This window comes from Meleagris gallopavo, chromosome 8, assembly GCF_905368555.1.
Source record: "Meleagris gallopavo chromosome 8, MGAL_WU_HG_1.1, whole genome shotgun sequence".
NCBI classification, from domain to species: Eukaryota; Metazoa; Chordata; class Aves; order Galliformes; family Phasianidae; genus Meleagris; species Meleagris gallopavo.
In genome coordinates this window covers 2,147,936-2,168,098 of record NC_139411.1, presented here as the reverse complement: position 1 = coordinate 2,168,098, position 20,163 = coordinate 2,147,936, and the positions used below count along the sequence as shown (strand labels likewise).

Genomic DNA, 20,163 nt, shown 5'->3' with positions numbered 1-20,163 from the left:
GTGGGGCAATTGCTCAAAAAGCAGCTGTTTCTAAATATGTTTAAAGTTCTTTTATGAACTTATCACAATGCACATTGCTGCTCTAGAATTAGGATAGCATTTGACCCACTCTGCTGATGAATGACTGCATAGCTTAAATTGAAATTACTTTGCAAAACTGGTAAATGTTTTTTGTCTATGGCCTATGGTATAACTCTGACATAACTTACCATGCTTATTTTTTAGAAAATAATCTCTTCCAAGAGATTCTTCTCCTTCTACTTTAGGTAGAGAAACTTACACTATCTGCACAGTTATATCCACAGGCCAGGTATGCTATTAGCTCTTTCCCAAAGACCAAGTATTTTCTGCCTGCCTAGACAGCGTGCATGATATTTTTCCTATTTAATTGGCTATGACACAATTTGTCTGCATGTCAAGTCACCTGTGCCTTTAGTGAAAACTGACTGGTCACAGTAGCTTTCAATCCATCTACAAGATAGTTAAGAGGATGTTAATAATTTCATCTTAAGCTTGCAAAGAGCAACTGAGATGTGCAATTGATTTAAGAGTAATTTAAATGCTAAATTCAAGCCTTTAATCATCTAAGCTTTCCTATTTGTTTCCAGGGATGACAGTAAAATAAAGAAACAAGATGCTCCAGCACTTCGTGATCTTCGCCTTTGTAAGGCTGGGCCAATAAGAAATGGACACATTGGGCAGAGGCCACCCCCAATCAACCCCGAAAGACTGAAAGATTTCGTTGAGGAGGATTACCTCAACGGGGATGTGAAGACGTGGGAAATGAAGATAGTCAGCCGTAATGAGGAGTTACTTGGGGATGCCCTTTCCCTCGTCCCTCAGTCAAGCAGCAGGACCAGCCTGTCCAGCCACAACAAACTGATACGATTTGAAGACATTAGTGCAGCAGCTTTCAAAATCCAGTCCGGTGTTCAGAAAACCCCTTGCATGGTAGGGGATTCTTATGGCTTTAAATTCTCTTAATAGCGCTTCTATTTTTTTAATAGAAGTTGGTCAGAAACGAATGAAGAGCGTTCGCTGTAGCAGATAGATTTGTGTGAGATGACTTGAGTTCATATTAGTTATTGTGAACTGTCAGTAACCATCTTCTACTTACCTGTTAGTGCTAACTGCAAAGGGTAATCCTTGAAGATTGCAGTAACCTGTAAACAAAGGATAAACCACATTAGGCACAGACTTAATGCAACGTGGTATTATGCTCCTGGTGAGAAACTCTTGCTACAGGGAGTCCCCATGTTAGTGTCAGGGTAAGGAGTCGTGTGAGAGGGTCTATTTTGGAACCAGCTCGCATCTGGGAAGGGTGAAGGATCAGATATTGCTTCCTGGCCTGGCAAGCCTGGGAGGGCTGGCTTTGTTCTGTGACCAGGTGGTTCTGCCATGTGCCTCTTCAACAAAACAAGGGCATTGAAAAACACACACATGGGAATGCTCTCATTGTAGATGCAGAAGCATTTGTTCAAGCGTAAGAGAGGGCAGTGACTTCAGCTATTGGATTCAAGACGTCTTTCTGCTGCTGGGAGCTCTTCAGGAAGGCGGCTGTAGGCACTGTTTGGCTGATCTCCTTTTTTTCCTGCTGTGGGAAAGGAGAGTCTTTGCTAAGTGGCAGCTGAGAGAGCATCCCCAAGTCACTCTGCAGGGATGTCTTCCTGGGCACACCACTGGCCTCACCAGCTGTCAGTTGTCTTTCTGTCCTGCATGGAAAAGGGAGCGTGATGTGTGAGCCCCTATCTGGGTCTGGCAGTTTGTGGGTGTAGGTCAGTTGGGTCTGCAGTGCACAGCACTGATGTTGCCTGATCCAGAGGCAACAGTAGGTTTTTTTTTGTTGTTTTTTGTTTGGCTCTGTTCCCAGAATAAGGGTAGTTTTGGCCACGTGCTCACTGCAGGACTCATTTGCACCCCCTGCTTGGATGGGTCCAACCAATAGCTCACAAGTACTGGGATCTGTACCTCAGTTCTAACTCCCAGGCCGCCTAATTGCTCCCTAAGCATGGCTCCTGCTCTACACACAGTGTGAGAAAAGGAGTGTGAACCATGGAGCCCATCTTCTGTCCCTGCAGAGGCATCTGTGTGATGTGGAGCTCCTCATACATTGACAGTTCTCCTACTCACAGGCAGTGAAGTTCTCTTGGGCCTATTCACAGTTGCTCTCAGGCAGCTCTGCCCCTTAACTTAAATTGCTTAAATAGAACTCCCGAGTGGGAGGTAAGAGCCGCTTTCAGAGCTCTCATCTGCATAAAGAAGCAAGTTTGACTAAAACTCACTCGATTAACTGAACAGACAAACACTGCATCCTGGTTCCTAAACTCCAAGCAGTACCATGAGCGAAGCATCCTCCCTCAGTCAGCAGTCTGCCTGAAGCTGAGACATAGCATGATGCGTGATCACGATAGATGTTACAGAGGTACTAAGTAAAGGGAAGCAAGGACTGAGAATTGAATTGGACATGGATTTGGGGCCTGACGTAGGAACTTTTGTGTTGGCTTTATGGATGCCAAGCAGAGGCTGTACTGTGCTGACTTGGTATCCTCAGACTTGGTATCCCTAGATAAGGGCAAGGTTACAAAAGGGAAAAGTTAGAGGGTGGGACAAGGAGTCTTAAAAGGTTACAGACTGGGTCGCTACCAGTGAGTATAGATGGACACCTCCATTGCTAGAATGGAGTTGTTGTATTTATGCCACATAAAAAAAGCAGAAAAAGATAACTTGAAGAGTTAAAATGTTGACTATCAACACTTAAAAAAAAGACATATCTGAAGTATACCACTTCTATGACTAATGTGAATTTTAAATGTAGGAGGCAGCAATTGCACTAAGTCACAGGATTCATCTTCTCAAATCCTTTCTCCTTACTGTAGAATCCACGATGCTCTAAAAAACAGAACAAGTAGAACTGGTGAGGTATGCGAAGGTCCAGTAAAGCAGCATTTCATGTCCAGTGCTCTCCTGTTTTGTTTAAGCAGTCTCTTTAATTTAGGGTGTTTAGGTTAGGAACTGCAATCCTCTTAGTTTCCAAAGCGATTTCCTTCAGTTCAGCAGCCTGATTTTCACAGGGAGCAGCAAGCGGGAGCTCCTAGCACAGGATTTTGTAAATGTACTTTTTGGAGATCCTGCTCAGCATTCATATGCCTGCCTGAACGGGGCATGCAAGGTTTTTCTTAATTTTAGGTCCATCACCACAATAATCATGTTTCTGTTGTCCAGTACTCCAGGCTATCCAAGCTGTACGGAGTTGACATCTACCTAAAGAAAGAGTTCCTCCAGTACACGGGATCTGTGAAGGAGCGAGGTGTGCTTTATCTTCTGACATCACTGCCTCAGGTATAACAAAGTGTCAAGTATAAAAATAAATAGATTTGTTCTGTTTCACAGCAATCAAACACAATTAGACTTTACCTGTGGTGCTTCTTGACTTTTGAACCACTGTGTTAAACAACGTAGATAGGTCTGCAAATCACAGAATCACAGAATGGCCTGGGTTGAAAAGGACCACAATGACCATCTGGTTCCAACCCCCTGCTATGTGCAGGTCGCCAACCAGTAGCCCAGGCTGCCCAGAGCCACATCCAGCCTGGCCTTGAATGCCTGCAGGGATGGGGCATCCACAACCTCCTTGGGCAATCTGTTCCAGTGCCTCACTACCCTATGAGTGAAAAATACCTCAGTGTAACATGTCTTACTTATGCATGGCCAATCCACTGGTGAAGTGCTTAAAATGTTTTAAAGAATAATTGGCAAAGTGTAACCTTCTGTTTTCCTGTGATGTTTGGATGGGATTGCTTATATGTGTTCGTGTTCTGATACACTGAAACCACCAAATTTGAAGTGATGATGAAATCAAGTGACAATGGATGATGTGAAGGATCTCAACCCAGGAACAGGGACTGATCTTATGCTGTTTCAGTTCTGTGTCTTAAAATCACCTCAGATGTGTGTACTGTTTCATAATACCATAGGATTATTAGACAGCAGAGGAAAAGAGAGCTTCCTAATAGAAAAACGTCAGACCACTAGGCTGATCAAGAATTATATGAGACAAGTTTGTGACACTGCATAATGTGCATTAAACCTTTCTTTGTTTTTAGGATCAGCAAAGGAAGGGAGTGATTGTGGCTTCAGATGGGAACTTTTCCATGGCTGTTGCTTACCATGCCTCAGAGCTTCGTATCCCAGTGTTCGTCATCATGTCAACCAGCACTTCCCCTGCCAGAGTGAAAATGTGCCGTGAGTACGGTGCCATGGTTATATCCTATGGCACTACAGCTAAGGACTCCCAGATGCATGCAAGAAGGCTGGCACAGGAAAATGGTTATCTTTACCTGGAAGAGTAAGTTGGAAGTCAGATTGTTTAGAAAGACCATAGCACATTAGATAAAAACAAGTGGTTTGATTAGTTGTCAGTAACTTAACATTTGCTCGTATATCATCAGCCCTAGGGGAGGCTCCTATAATTGAGGTAGAGACAATTTTATTTTCTAAGGTGCAAACAGTAAATCTTTCTGTAACACTTTGGAATGGAAACCAAAATGAGGTGCCTTCCATTTTCCCAAGGTTAAGGAAACTTCCTGATCAGGAACTTCATGGGATGAATATATAGATAAATCTAGTCTGTGTGTATGTGCATGTGTGTGTGTGTGTGCGTGTTTATATTTATATTTATACAAAATTACAGGTGTATGTTAAATCTTTATGAAACATGTCAGTATGCACTGAGGCTCGCATCTGTTTTTGGTGTCTCTCTCAGGAGTAAGGTGGGTTAAAGTTAACCTTAAACACAAAAGGTTTGGAAGTGTAGGGTAGAGCAAGAGATTAATGCTGCAGAATATCTTGTGTGACTTGACAAATTTGTTTTTTCCTTGAAAGAAGCTCGTTAGGAGGCTACTTCACATATGTATTTAAAGTAGCTAAGGATGACTATAAGTTGAAGTAGTTAATTATAAAAAGGAGTTTGTGAGCTATTTGAGGTCATGGAATAAGCCAGGTCTAATAAAAATGCAATTAGAACAAGAGGTAGAATTATTTAGAACTGGTTCAGTGTCCCTTTTCTTCCTTTTCTCTTTGCAATCTCTTCTGCCTTTGCCTTCAGTTTTCTTTCTTCTAAGCTTTTTTGAAGTGAGATCACTGAAAGGGCAGAGGGGTGGATCACTATCACAATACAGCTCCCTCTGATGCACTGAGCTGCAGTCTCACACCCAGGCCATTGCTGCCTCTGTGTAGGCTGCAAGGCTTTATCCACCACTGTGAGTTCATACAGCTCCTGCTGCAGCGAGAGCCTGCTCCCTTGGGCTGTTAGCCCTACTGCCACAAACACAGTGATCATGAGTGATATTGCTCGGAAAGACGATTCCAGAATGAACAAGATGTAAAGAGTCCTTAATTCTTTCCTAACTGGTTCACTGGGGAAGCAGTATTAAAAACTGTACTCTGCAGCTGCACAGTGACCTCTGCTAGCAGCTGGAGGCCACAGGGCTGGTTGGTGTGCACCAGCTGTTGCCATGGGCTCAGCCCTTCTTCAGACTGAGACTTGCAAGGAAGGTACCCCAGACTCCACTGAATTTTAAAACCAGTCATGTTCTTTTTGAGAAACCACATCTTTCCATAAGCTTGTGATTTCCAAATTCCTGACAGATGTTTTTCAATCAGTGCATTCACTCCCAGCTGGCTTGCATCAGCTATTGCATTTGCACATAATAAATACTTGTTGTATTGTAATTTCATGTTTAATCTTCACCTCCTACCCAAATAATTATTTGTGTTATGTAAGGGCAATATTTTCTGGGCACATGAAGCTCCAGGGACAGTATGTGTAAATCATCTGGCATTGATGAGTTCTAAATGACATTATCATTGATAATGTCAAAACACTGATTTATTCTATTTCAAGTAGCCTTAGAAAGGAACTTCTGAAATGGAATTTTATTTTATTTTAATTCTAGTTTGCCTAGAATCCCCAGCAACACTATCCTTTGATACCTAAAATATCACAGTAATGATTTTCCACATACTAAAAGCATTCCCACACAATGCAAGCTGGCGGGTTTGTTTTCTTTATTTATTGCTCACTGAATATAGGAGAGAAAAAAAATGTAAGTAAGAAGTGAATACTGAAAACAACTGCAACCATCCAGGACCCTATCCTCCTCTAGGGTAGGCAGATGAGATCCAAGAGATGAAATGTATTTATTGATCAGGCTTGTTGCAATACTGCTGGGATAGAGAAAAGTGCCTCTGTGGATTCTTTGATCTCCTTAACCAGCAATTCCTTCTTTTCTTTCTGAAGTAGGCATTACATGCCTCTCTTAAGTCTCACCTGTGCACGTAATGTCCTGTAGTTGGGTGTGTCAGTACGTCCCATTTCTTGAGTGCAATTAAAATGCAGTGTTATGAAAATGAGCATGCAGCTGTTGAATTAGGAGAGGGAATTTTTCATCCAGTTGTAACTTCCTGTAAAATTCCAGGAAGGAAATGTGATGTTCCAAGATGGAATTTGGTCATGAAGTCTACGTAATTGCTGCTCAGGTAACACAGGATTTCCAGTTTCTATGGGTGCTCAGTCAGGACCTTATTATAAACATAATCCAAAGATTGCCAATAAATCACAGAGTGCCTTTGGGGACGATGTGAGAATGGTTGATTTGTGAGATATTAGGCTGCTACAATGAATTACGCACCTTCCTTCCTTAGGAGTCCCATTTTTTCTCATGTGATTCCTTATCCAAATACCAATCAGATCTCCTAGCTCCCTTCTGATTTGGGTAGTCTGCCTCTCTAAGGAGGGCAGCAGGTAGCTTTGGAGCCCTTCATCTGGAGAACAAGGGACCAGAGCCTGCTAACTGCCAAGTCAGAATTTCATTGTCAACCTGCAGCCTGGCAGCCCATTTTGATTATTGATACGTTACGTGTTTCAGATGGCAAAGGGCCAGATTTCTAGCTGTCACTCATAAATACATGTTTGAATATACAATCTTAAAAATAATCTGCTCTTCTTCATTGCCTTTCCTTCAATACGATACTGAAAGAGCAGGTTATCAATCACAGTGCAAATAAAATCACCCAAGGAAATGATGACAATAGAAAAATGACTTATCTCTTTACCAGCTCTGTAAATCCCTGCTATTGATAACAACAGAGAGATGGGCTCTTCAGCCTAAATGCTATTTGGAAGGCCTACCCAGGGCCAGACTGTGCTTCACATTCTCACTGATTGCTGTTTACTGCTTTAATTGTAGGACCCACTCCTATGTGATAACTAGCACCCCTATTAGGCCCAGATGCAGAGATTCAGGTGACTTGAAGCACTTGCTGACCTGGCTATACCTACAGCACTTGTGCCTGTTTTTCGTAGGGTTTTCCTTTGTCATAATTTTTTTTTTTTCCCCTCACATTTTGATTTTGCTCCTCCCTGTTTGTCAATGACGCAACATATTCACCTGGTAGAGAACATCACTCTTCACAAAGCATGTTACAACTACATCAACTCCTGGTTTCATTGTGCATTTATTAGTATGCTTTTCATACAGCCCTGCTGATCTGTGCCTTTCCTTCCCACAGGGAGGACAGTGCTGTGTACCTGTCAGGCCTGGGCACCATGGGGCTGGAGATGTACGAGCAGGTGCCCAAGCTGGACGCAGTCATTTTCCCTGCAGGAGGCCACTGTGGTTTGCTGGCGGGCTCGGCTGCTGCACTAAAACACCTCAACCCACGTATTTCTGTCATTGTAAGTTTGCTGTCACCTAGCAAGAGTTGCATTTTGATAGCTTTTGCCACAGATTTTTATTTCCAAAGGCACTGGAATATAGTGATCTGCTGGCATGGACTACCTGTGCTGGGGATGGGTACTCCCTGTGGCCATGGCCTTTCCTTGCAAGATGGGCCTGAGTGCCTTGCAGCCACCTGCCTTCTGGCTGGATTTAAAGTATTTCAGAAGGTTCTTTCAAAGCACATGGAATCCAGTTCTGTGTTTTGGATTGATCTCTTACTGGAAAAGTTGGACCCTTAGGATACCACAGTTCAAAGTGCTCAAGAGGGATGTAAAGGAGAAAGTTTTTCACTTTTAGGAGGACATTTTTCACTCATAGGGTGGTAAGGCACTGGAACAGGTTGCCCAAGGAGGCTGTGGATGCCCCATCCCTGCAGGCATTCAAGGCCAGGCTGGATGTGGCTCTGGGCAGCCTGGGCTGCTGGTTGGCGACCCTGCATATAGTAGGGGGTTGGAAGCAGATGGCCACGGTGGTCCTTTTCAACCCAGGCCATTCTGTGATTCTAAAGATCCATAATGTAGCACTGCTGTCCTGATTATGATAGTGCTGTGGACTTAAGTCTAGGAAGTTCTGCTGCTAGTAATTTATGGATGTATTTGGTATTGAAGATTAATGGAATCTCCATTTGTGGAAGGTGACAGTAATTAATTTAATTACAAGGCTTATCAATATATTCTTTTCAAACATAGCTCTCCTGTTTCAAAAGTGATGAGGAATGAGATTAAAAGGTAGGATAAAAAAATTGAGGAGCTTTATACTAATCACGAAATGGATATTTCACAGCTGTGAAATAACATGTTCAATCAATATTTATTTTTCAGTCAACATTTTCTGTGAAGGATTTCTTAAAGTACCGAAACCAATTCCACGCCACACTCACCTTTACTTCTCAGTATCCATGCATCTTGTTGCCATACATGGCAACGAGATTGGTTTTCACATTATCATCATCAGCATCTTTTGTACTTACTGAAAAACGATACGCTTAGGAAGATGAAAAGCTTTTTGCATTTTGTACTCATTTTCAATTCACTCTGAAATTTCTATGGAAATTTGTTCTAAAAATGTTCCCCATCCCTTCTTAAATTTAAACTACATAGAAAAGTGAATGTACATTTAGAATATGAGTGAATTTCAAATTGCATTAGTGCTGATTCTAAGAAGAAATGTGGTGTAGATTTTTTTGAGCTGACTTCTGTCATAACTTGAACACTAAAAAATGCTCTTGTTTGCCTTCCCCAGGGGGTCGAATCTGAAAGCTTTCCTGTATTGCAGCAGTCCCTGAAGGCTGGCCACCCAGCTGAAGACCAGGCTTGCAACAACCATCACTTTTATGGAGGTGAGAAAACGCGTTCTTCTTTTGGATGTGAAATAAAGGCTATAATTGATTTCACCGACCTCATCGTGGTCTATTCCAACGGAATCAGTTTAAATATAATTAAATAAAACCTTTTCTGAAGAGTCAGAATTCAGTTCATGCTGTAAAAGCAGTTTCTGATGTACCTCTCTGAGGTGCAGTACTCTTTCTTTTTTGCAGTACCCGAAATGTTTGGGGAACACTTCACAAATATGAGGGTATTTATCTGACCGCTGTGCTCACACACAATGTCTGAGCCAGTGAAGACAATAGGGAAGCTCTTGTGTAAAAGACTAATTTATAAAAAAGCCAGAAAGATCTGGTGCTTAAATATTTAGACTAGCAAAGCTGCTTTCAGAATAACAGTGTTTATAAACAATTCAGTTGCTTCCATATAATTTGCATAAGAAACACTCAGGTCTTAAGCAAATTAAGCATATCCTGTTTACCTGATGTTCAAATCCCCCGAAGCTGTAGGTTAAATGGGGGTTTTATAAACAAATCACATAACTCGGGAAGTCCTGCCTGTCCTTGTGCTCCTTTGCTGGCTGTCCTAATGTGGCTGCAAACCCAGTGCTGCTCTGAGTGGTTCTTCTCTGATTGAGGACTCACTGTGCACTGAGGAGGTTTTCATAACAAGGTCCCAAGTGGCAAAATCTTCCTGGGGGATGTCTGTCAAATATAAATATCAAGCAACCTGAGATGGTAGAATAGCAATGTGCTGCGCTCATCAAGGAAATAAAACAATGTCTGGACTCTAAAATATGTTAAACTTTTCTAGAGCAGCCAGCTTCATATTTTTGTATTTTAAAATTTGCAGATGTGAGTGGACTTTGCTTTGGCAGCAACTCTTTGCAGCTGACTGGGAAGCTTGTGGATAAGGTTGTTGCTGTGAGGTAGGTAAAGAAAAAGAGTGAAATAAATAATATTATGGGAGCATTGCTGCATATGACAAATATGCTGTTGCTGACACTAGAAATAGTGAGCCTGATTTTATGGATCTGACCCCTTTGGCCAAAACTCTTAGCTTGTTGCTAATAATCTCTTGTGCTCTGGGTGTAGAACTTGTTCTTCATAGAATCAGAGAATGGCTTGGGTTGAAAAGGACCACAATGACCATCAGGTTCCAACCCCCTGCTATATGCAGGGTCACCAACCAGCAGACCAGGCTGCCCAGAGCCACATCCAGCCTGGCCTTGAATGCCTGCAGGGATGGGGCATCCACAGCCTCCTTGGGCAACCTGTTCCAGTGCATCACCACCCTCTGTGTGCAAACCCTCTGTGTTCTTGTTGCATTTTACACCAACTGAAAGCAGCCTTTGGCAGAAGTCTTCCCAATCTTTGCTGAGATGCCAAGTTTGAAGACTGCATTTACCTGCTGGGATATAGTTAGCATAATGGGTCTAGTAAAAAAAAAAAAAAATATATATATATATATCCCTGTCCTTTAATAATTATTATTTCTATATTTATTTTTGTGTTTATATTAATTGTATAAACAATATTTATTTATTTATTTATTTATTGTTAATAATAATAATAAAAATAATCATAGTTAATAATAAGACTCTCCATTCATTCCCAGCAACACAGCTTGCTAAAACACCACAGAAGCGAAATGATTATATTCTCAGCAGGGCTAAAGGAACCCCTTGATACATAAATGTACTGCCTTCATTTATTGGTTGCTATTTGTTTTATCTGTTTTGTTTTGTTTCATTTTAACACCACTTTTTGGCCCTCAGCGAGGAGGACGTCCTCATTTCAATGCTGAGATTGCTGGAGTACGAGCGAGCCACAGTTGATGCAGAAGGGGCCATTGGACTTGCAGCACTGGTTGCTGGGAAGCTGCCTGAGTTGAAGGGTAAAAGGTACAGCAGTTATTGCAAAGAGGGCTTCCTAGGGAGCTGTGAGGCTGAGTGCTGTCATGATGGGAAATGGAGGAGTGATCATTCCTGCCTTGAGCTGCCAATGCTCTCATCCAAGACATCTACTTCACGCTGAAGATAGCACTCGTGGGTCATAAGACTGTGCTGAACAAGACAGATGTCAGTCTGGACACCAGACAAATCACTTTCCTATATTCTCAAATGATGGTGAAAAAGGCAGTTGTGCACAGCCCCAGTTGGCTTGTCAACCAGTTGCCTTTTCTCATCCCACCTCTAGAAGTCAATGGTTTGCAGTGGGTCTTTGCCGTGAGAGTAAGCGAGCCAGGCTGTCATCTGCAGTCACTGGGTGACACCTGCCTTCCAGCCCCAGGAACTCCTGCCCAGACGGTCACTGGGATTACCCTTGTGCTCAGCATTAAATACAACTCCTTTCCTACATCTCGGCTTCAGCACTTAGGACTTAAGCAGCTTGAGCCCCAGCTCAGGGTATAGTCTGCAGTGTATTTAAATGTACGTGCACTCAAGACAAGATAAAATTTCCATTGCACAGCATGGTATGTTGAAATACCACTGAGGCAGTTTCCCAGAAAAGGCTGACAGGGTCTGACAACAAAGTTCAATTCAGCACAGCTGAAATAAGAGGGAAAGTGCACAGGACTGGCTCTGCAGGTTATCAGGGACTGAACATGTGGCTCTTCACTTGCCCTTCAAACATTTCTGTATTCATTATTTTGCAAGTTCGAGATGAATTTAATTAATGCGTACAGAAAGCATAGACCATGCATGACATCTAACTGTTAAGAATCTGAGGCCCCCTTTGCAAGTGAAAGCACTGTTGCAGTTTATAAATTTGAAATAGATCTAAAATTGTTCATCTAATTACTGCTAACAAAAATAAATCAACAATGACAATGTGAAACAAAAGTGGTTTCAGACAGTAGAGCTCCAAAAGGTCCTGTACCCTGTGCACAGATGACACAGAGGGCTGAGCCCCTCTGAAGTGCAATATATGTTTATGAAAGAGTGGTCCCTGCAGATGCACAGCTGACATGGAATTCACTATCTGTGATTTATGACTCATTTGCAGAGAAAAGCTAATGGAGAATCCTATTTTCTCTCCTCTTTCAGAGTGGCCATTGCTATATGCAGTGGAAATGTGGACTTACATTTGCTACAGCAATGCATTGCTCGTGCCCTGACCCTTGAGAGCAGAGTGTGCAGATTTTCCCTGGTGATTTCTGACTGCCCAGCAGACATTTCAAAGCTACTGGAAGTTTTGGCTCGGGAGGAAGCAAGGTAAATCAGACTGATAAAAGTGAAATGGAGCACAAAGGTGATTAAAAACTTGGTCATGTTTCTAAATGTCCTCTGGAGGCAAGAGTATAGGTTACTAATTAATCCGTGTTTTCTGTCTTACATTTCAGAAAAAGTATTTTTTCTTCACTTCTATTCCTATGTAAAATAACCTCTGGAGCATGGAATAAACGCCTAACACAGAAAGCTGCAAAGATAGTTGCTGTCCAAACACAAAAATAATTTTATAATAACAAAAGCTCGCTGTAATCTGTAATTTATCACTTATTTTATCCCTTATTTCATCTAGAGTTCTGGATATCAGACAAGAACGCACATTTGTGACATCTGAGCTCTTCAGTGTTGAGGTAAGATGACCAGGCCCTCTCACAGTGCTGACATCCCCTTGCTTACGCTGGTATCTAGATACCAGAGAAGTCCAATAGAGTGTGCACAGTGACTTTCAGAGCAGTGTAATTGATAATTTCACCTGCGTTATACAGCATCTTGCCTCACCAAACGCTCAGCACACACACGCATACTACCAGACCTGTTTTACCTGCTATTGCAACACAGCCAGTGAAATACTCAAACCAAACCCTCATTACTTAAATAGTTTTGTGCCGGAAGTGATGAGCAAGCTGCAGCACACATCTAGAACAGGAAGAGCCAGCTGTGTAGTCTGGCTGTAATTACCAAAGATCAGCTTGCCATGCAGCAACGTGGAGAGCACCCTTACTCTTAAGGAATCCACGTTTTTAACCAGGGCATCAGTTTTGTACCTTAACCTCAAAGAGCACAGAACGAAGTATTTGCTGAGTATTTGGTATGATAATGGGGAGGAGGTGTTATCAATTAATGTCATCCCTTAAAAGGATTGTTCACATCATGACATATCTCTTATTTCAACTGGTTTAGCAAATCAACCAAAGGTGTGGTTCCACTGGTTTCATGCTGCCAACTAAGGCTAATCTGACTTAGTTTGTGAAATCATGGGTGGAAGTTTGGAAACTTTGCTAAACTGGCTCATAATGGAATTCAATAATGCTATTTGGTAAGAAAATTCTTCCAATTTCACTTTTAAGTCTAAAATAATCAAATTTCCCAGCTAGAGGAAGGACGTGATGAGTTCTGTGTTGGGTATGAATTCATCTGAGTGTCAAAACCTGCTCAGTATTTTCACCTATGGATGTAAAGAATAAACTGAATAAACAAGATCCACTTACAGATATAAGGAGTAGGTTGACAAAGGAATATAGAAAAAGAAAGAATAGATGATTATAGTGAAGGACTGCAATGAAGCTATTACCAGTTTTCTGAGGTGTCTGAGGCTAAATCTGCATTATTTTGTGTTGTGCCACTAAGATAGGCCAGCTCCCTGGTTTGTGTCATGTGACGTTGCATGGGGTAGAAAAATCCCTCTGACTCCTTTCTGCTTTTATCAGAATCTGCAGTAAATACAGTCTGTGAATGAGAAAAGTGTTTGCAGTATTTTTGTCTGCATTTCAAACATGGTGTGTTTTCACTGACTTTCCACTTCAAGCGTCTGACGGTGCTGTTCTGCAAGAAGGTTAGAGGGAGGAACTTGTGTCCCTGAGTAATTTAATTGGATTTTGGATTTGCGTGATGGCTTTTAACCAGTCTGGGGGAGGCTATTGGGTAATGAGATATGAAGTACGAAGTAGTCATCCAGATATATAGAGCTCCGTGGCTGTGCAGGTTGTCCTGTCTGGTGGGACCTAGTGAATGGCAGAGTTTTTATTTGAAAACTCAAACAAGGGTGATTGGGAAAGGTAGAATATTTAACCTACCTTTAACCATTTAAATGAATTTGTTCTAAGCTGGAATAGAAGAATGCACGTATTTTCATAGTAAAGCTAACTCACGTAGGGGAAGTTTTGCTTGTTTCTTTTATTGCCTGTAAGAACCAAAGCCCTATAGTAGCAATGCTTTTTGAGCACTGGCTTCTAAAGTAGACCCACACAGAATTTTGAATCATTTTGGTTAGCATAAATAAAAAAAATCAAAAAACAAAAACAACAAAAAACATTAAGCGTGCATTTAAATGCCTTTAAATTAAATCTGGATCAGAAACTAAAATCATTGTGTGTTGGATTAGTGCTATTAATAAGAAAGGCTTAATAGTTACATCTGCTCTACCTTTAATACACACTTTCAACTGTGGATATAGATTGTTTTTGACAGAGCAGTGCAGAAGTGTAGTGGCTTATGTGAAACACTAAATCAATCCTGTCCAGATTGTCATCTCTGTGTGTAATCATCCTTACAGGTTTATCCCTTCATTTCCAAAGGAAGGAAACTTGGCTTCTAAGTCAGAGATATTTCTGGAAAAATGCCTTGATGGGTGGGTGTTTATTCACCTCTTGTGGGCTGTGGGAGGATCCGTGCTTGAAGTAGACCTTGAAGCATGACCTTCTAAAAGGAAGCTTTGTGTTCAAACTACTTTTTTTTTTTTTTTTTTTTTTTTTTTTTTTGCTTTTGGAATATTCCACTAGCAAAAATAAGAGATATTAAAAAAAAAAAAAAAAAAGAAGAAGAAGAAAAAGGAGAGGAATATGAAGCAAGGAGAAACAAATCTTTCCATGTCTGATTTATGGTCACACCAGAGTTCAGCCAATGCTTAACGAAGAGCTGTGAGCAATGAGATTGGCAGGTCACGTTCTTGGGAAGACCATGGGATTTTCTTTTGGATACAGACTCTTTCCATCCCTATTTGATATTTTCTTACCCTGTCTGTTATGCTAGATTTCTGTCCTTCTTGCAGAGGACTACACCCTAATTTACCTGAGCAGATAGAGCTTCTAAGGTCCCAACATTGAAACAGGCAAGAAGCTCTCAGCAAATCCACAAATAAATTCTGTAGGCTTTTACAACCATTGAAGCAATTTAGATGGCCAGGAATATGGAAGCACTAACACAGATGAGAGCTAAGGAATCAAGTCATCCAACATCACCAGCTAACTGGAAGTAGAGATCTAATGGCTTAGCCAGTTGTTGGAAGGAAATCACAGCTTGCCTCTGTGAAACCAGTCTTTATTAGTAACGTCTCTCACATCCAGTGTGGGAAAATAATTGTTTAAATAAATGCTTCCACCTGTAAACCACTTTGTAGCGCTAACATCTCATATTATCACTAGCTTAGGAGTCAATGAGCAAAATTTATAAGTGACTTGGTAAGGTGAGATACACTTTTGTTATGAAACCATGCAAGGCTCTGCTATAGATTATCAGTTGACTTGCTTAATGAGTGTCTCATATTTGAGTTCATGCAACTCATCTGAAAAAAAAAAAAGGCGTTAAGCTCATCACATTTCTAGGAAAGTCTTCTCCTCACCACTGTGACCAGCATGTATGCAGGAGAACTTCTGGAATGGAGCTGCAAGAGCCTGCCAGGTTGTGAGGTTCTCCAGCAGCCTTGGAGAAGCAGCCACTGTGGAGCAATGCAGTTTTCCCTCCGCCCCCAGTCCTGCTTGAAGTTATGGGATTGTCTGGCCTCTTCCCAGCTCTGGTTTTAAATAACTCAGAAGAGACCACTCATAACAAGAACATCCATCACATTTCCTCTGACTGCAACAATATATGAATTCATAAGTCAAATGTTGCTTTTTCTTTATGATAACATTACACATTTTCCCAGTGGTGCTCCATTTCCTGGCTCAGTTTGTGCAATGTAATATCTGCTTTATGCATAGTTTATTCCCCTCAGGCCAGAAGTCATTTAATTATTTTGGGCTGTTCAGATCAATTTCAGTAAATCCCTTTAGGCCAACCTGCATTTTGTAAAAGAGCAGAGTAGAGCACTTTGGACTGGAGTCCCTAGATGCCAACATATTCCATGTTACTGACTTTTGAGAGAGTGCAGCCGAGCACGCTGCTATTCAGCTATGAGAAGGATGCCGTAGAGCATTTCCTGCATGACCTTGGGCAAGTCACTGCTTCCTTGTTTCAGTTCTCCATTTACAAAATGGAGACATTTGGAATGGCAAGTCTGGCAATAAGTGTCTTCTGAGGCCTTCCAAAAGGATTCAGCCATTTTGTTTAATGGCATTCCACAACGCAATAGAGAATATCTTACTACGATTTTAAAAATTACAAACTCAGTCTGAGGAAGCCAAGAGTAGACCTGCTTGATTATTATCTGACTTCTTCAATGCTGAGACGACTTGTTGATGCTAGTGCTGGCAGGCCTGAGCACAAGTCTATGACAAAGGTAAGGACTCAAGTTGCTCACCCCAGCTGTTAGCTTCTCAAGCCTTACATTGCACCAACAAGAAGCTACTGGCAGCTGATAATCACTTCATAAATAGAAGTGTTGCTGCCAGATATTTTTCAATGTGCAGTGATCTCCAGTAGGAGTTCACTGAATAATTCAGAAAATTACTCAATTTTTGATTATCTTAATAGAAATGTAAAGCCCTGCTTTATTTATAGTACTGAAACCAATGTAAGTAAGTGAAGTGAAGTGATCATTTGCAGCTCCAGTGATTTGCCTACAAACAATTTACACTTTCATGAAGAATGGTGTATCATGAATGATATGTTATAGGAATTGCCCAGAACTACCACCTTAGAGTAATGTGAATATCCTTTCTAGAATTAAAGCAATGGGATATGAAGTTGTAGTCAGTAAGTCAGGAACACAAAGAATTGCTTTAGCTATCTTTGCCCCACGCACAGAAACACACCAAACCCATACATTTTGACACAGCACAGAATCACAGAACGGCCTGGGTTGAAAAGGACCACAATGACCATCTGGTTCCAATCCCCTGCTGTGTGCAGGTCGCCAACCAGCAGCCCAGGCTGCCCAGAGCCACATCCAGCCTGGCCTTGAATGCCTCCAGGGATGGGGCACCCACAGCCTCCTTGGGCAACCTGTTCCAGTGCCTCACCACCCTCTGGATGAAAAACATCCTCCTAATGTCTAACCTAAACCTCTCCTGTTCTCAGTTTAAAACCATTCCCCCTTGTTCTATCACTACCCACCCATGTAAACAGTCAACAGTGCTGCTCACGTTTCCTGTATTCCACAGTGTTGTCTTGCTGTGGCTACTCTACCTCCGCACACACAACATGCAGATATCAGGCATCCAGGAGTTGATGGGCACCCCAAAATAATTTTGAACATCTTGGAAAATCTACAATAATTTTGAAAATCTTGGAAAATCTACAAGGCAGAGTGCCCACCTGAGGGACTGGGAGTTCAGTTGCACAGCACAGAACTTTGCAAATTTCCTCCTTCTGCAAAGTTACGAACTTTACTGTATTTGTGATAGAATTAATTCAATTTAATTTATATTTTAATTTTTAGATATGGTTGGTGTTGTGCAGAGTAATAACTATTGATCAGTCTTAACCTTTTCCCACTCTTTGGCTCAATGCCTCAATTATTTCTAATTCTCTAATTGTTAAATTAAACACACAAGACTGCAATATTCAGTGAAGACTCCTCTGTCTTCCATTATTTGTAGGCTTGCTGTAAGAAAAGCCAGGCTAGCTAAATCCTTGGGCTGGAATCAATCTTTACATTACCTGCCACAGAGTAGAACTCTAATTGCAGTAAAGGATCCATCTAGATGGTTGTTTTAAGTTTCTACTTTAATAGCCTTTTTATTCTTTTAGTTCAGCAGGAGTGCAATCTGCTAGAAGAAAAATCTATAAAATGAACTGGATTATTCTTTTTAATATACAAAAGAAAGTTCCTACACAAGTATGGTCCTGCAGTCACTAAGAGCTCTGCTGGATCAAAAGCCTATGTCTACTACTTACATTTTTGAAATGGAATTCAAGTCATAGTAGTCCAGACAGGTTTTCCTTAGTTGTTGTGGATTATCTTGCCTGCAGTATAAGAAACATCAGGCAGTAGGTTAAGTAAGGCCATTTTGCAGCACTTACTCATAGCTCATCAGTAGGCTGGGAACCTCCTGTAGCTAGCAGCACCTAGGTGAGTACATACCCTAGAATAATGAGAGGATTCCTCTCACACCTACCCACGAGTATGAGGATTGCCCTGTTGGGCATTCATGTAAATTATCCTTCCCAGGTTAAGTGAAGAGCAAGGAGCTTTGTGAATATAAAATTCCAGTGTAAATTGGCATAATCCACACAGGAAAAGCTAATTCCCATGCTCCATGTATTTGCCTTCCTTGTTGCTCAGCTCTGTAGCTGTTATAACGTGATCACCTTTTTGCTCCTGTTGTGAACGGATGTCCTCTCTTTCTTTATTAGGCACATGTAAAAGGTCAGGTGAATACCTGGAGTTGTTTGGTGGTGGTCTTACATTTACAATAGACTACACCAGCTTCGATAGCCATTACCATTTGTTGGATGCTGTACATACACAGAACAAAAAGACATTATTTATCCAAAATATTTATAAGAAGTCTGGCTCCAGTCATTCCAACTCTTTCTGGTTTCAGTCACTAGCAGAAAATAAGAAGAGGAGAAGAATTAGCGTGATCAGTCAACATTCTTCCCATGTTTTCTCCCAGGGCAGAGCAACTGTCTTCTGCCGAATAATCAGAGCCAAACCTCGCCAGTTCAGATTGATTCCTAGCACAACAGTTGATTTGCTCAGGACAAAACAAACAGGACGGCTGAGATAGGAGGTTGTTTTTATTATTATTATTATTATTTACAGTGCTCTTAAAGATATGGTTGCAAAGCTTTAGGAATTCTATGTGAAACATGGAGTGGATAATGAGTAGTTGGAACTTCAGTGCCAAGATATCCTTTAGATCCTTGTTCAAGTCATAGCGTTCTCTCTTCTTCCCACATTATTAATCCTGTCCTCAATGATTGTCCTTTTCGTTAGACAAAATCCCACTTTTTTCAGTGGAGAAGAAATTAGCATATTTTTTGTTCCAAAGAATCACACACGCACACAAAAGAACTATGTTCAGAAAAAGAAGCAAAAAATTACAGAAACGGTATGGTTTATTTCATGTTAGATCTTTTACACTGAATTTCCCAATTAGCTGAGCTCACAGCTGTTTCTCATTCAATAGTCCTCCTAAAGGTTTATTGATTGTTATTTTGAACTCATTCCAGGAAACATGAATTCACAAATTTCCTATTTAGAAGTGTTCTCATAAACACATGTGAGTTGAGACAATTTTATGTGTTGCCTTGTTGCTTTTGTAAAGGATACAGCTGTGACAGGAACATTATACATGGCATCTGCCCCTAGCAGTCTGCCTTGGAGTTACTATGACCAGTGCTGCTTCTGTTCCCTGTAGATTGGCCTTGCTGGTTGTCACACTGCGACTCATCTTGCATCCCCTCCTTGCTAGGTTTCCATTGTTCTGAGGTCTTTTTCCATGTGGCACTTCTGGCATCAGTGATAACGGCAGCAGGGCTGGAGGTGGCTTGAGTTATTCATCTAGGATGCTAATTCTGCACCTTCATGTTGATGCCTCACCTGTGAGAGAGCCCAGATTTTAGACTGATGCAATAGGAAAGTGAGCGTGTACAAAAAGAGATTAAAAGGGTCAAAGAAGAATTGAAAAAAATGGCATTGAAGTTACTGTCTTCAGTGGTTGTGTGACAAGCATTGTCACTGTAGAGGAAAGAGGAGAAAAGGGACCTATCAAGTTCTAGTTTACCTGTTTTTAGTTTGACTTAATGGCAGAGCAACTGTAACAGTGAACTAGAAGTGATGCAGTGAGCAAGCAAAGAAAATCAGAATGAAATCAGAGGGTGGTGAGGCACTGGAACAGGTTGCCCAAGGAGGCTGTGGGTGCCCCATCCCTGCAGGCATTCAAGGCCAGGCTGGATGTGGCTCTGGGCAGCCTGGGCTGCTGATTGGCGACCTGCACATAGCAGG

At 41.4% G+C, this 20,163-nt stretch overlaps 1 protein-coding gene across 4 annotated transcripts in view; it reads left to right on the top strand.

The window, feature by feature from the left end:
- LOC100538632 (uncharacterized) overlaps positions 1-20,163 on the top strand; it is a 32,880-nt gene that overhangs the window by 5,802 nt on the left and 6,915 nt on the right. For all 4 annotated transcript variants that reach the window (XM_003207790.5, XM_010714131.4, XM_010714130.4 and 1 more), the window contains 9 exons: positions 609-951; positions 3,223-3,339; positions 4,104-4,345; positions 7,570-7,735; positions 9,021-9,117; positions 9,956-10,031; positions 10,881-11,006; positions 12,153-12,320; positions 12,628-12,685. In XM_003207790.5, the coding sequence (XP_003207838.2) occupies positions 609-951; positions 3,223-3,339; positions 4,104-4,345; positions 7,570-7,735; positions 9,021-9,117; positions 9,956-10,031; positions 10,881-11,006; positions 12,153-12,320; positions 12,628-12,685 (1,393 nt within the window). The remainder of the gene's footprint in view (positions 1-608; positions 952-3,222; positions 3,340-4,103; positions 4,346-7,569; positions 7,736-9,020; positions 9,118-9,955; positions 10,032-10,880; positions 11,007-12,152; positions 12,321-12,627; positions 12,686-20,163) is intronic.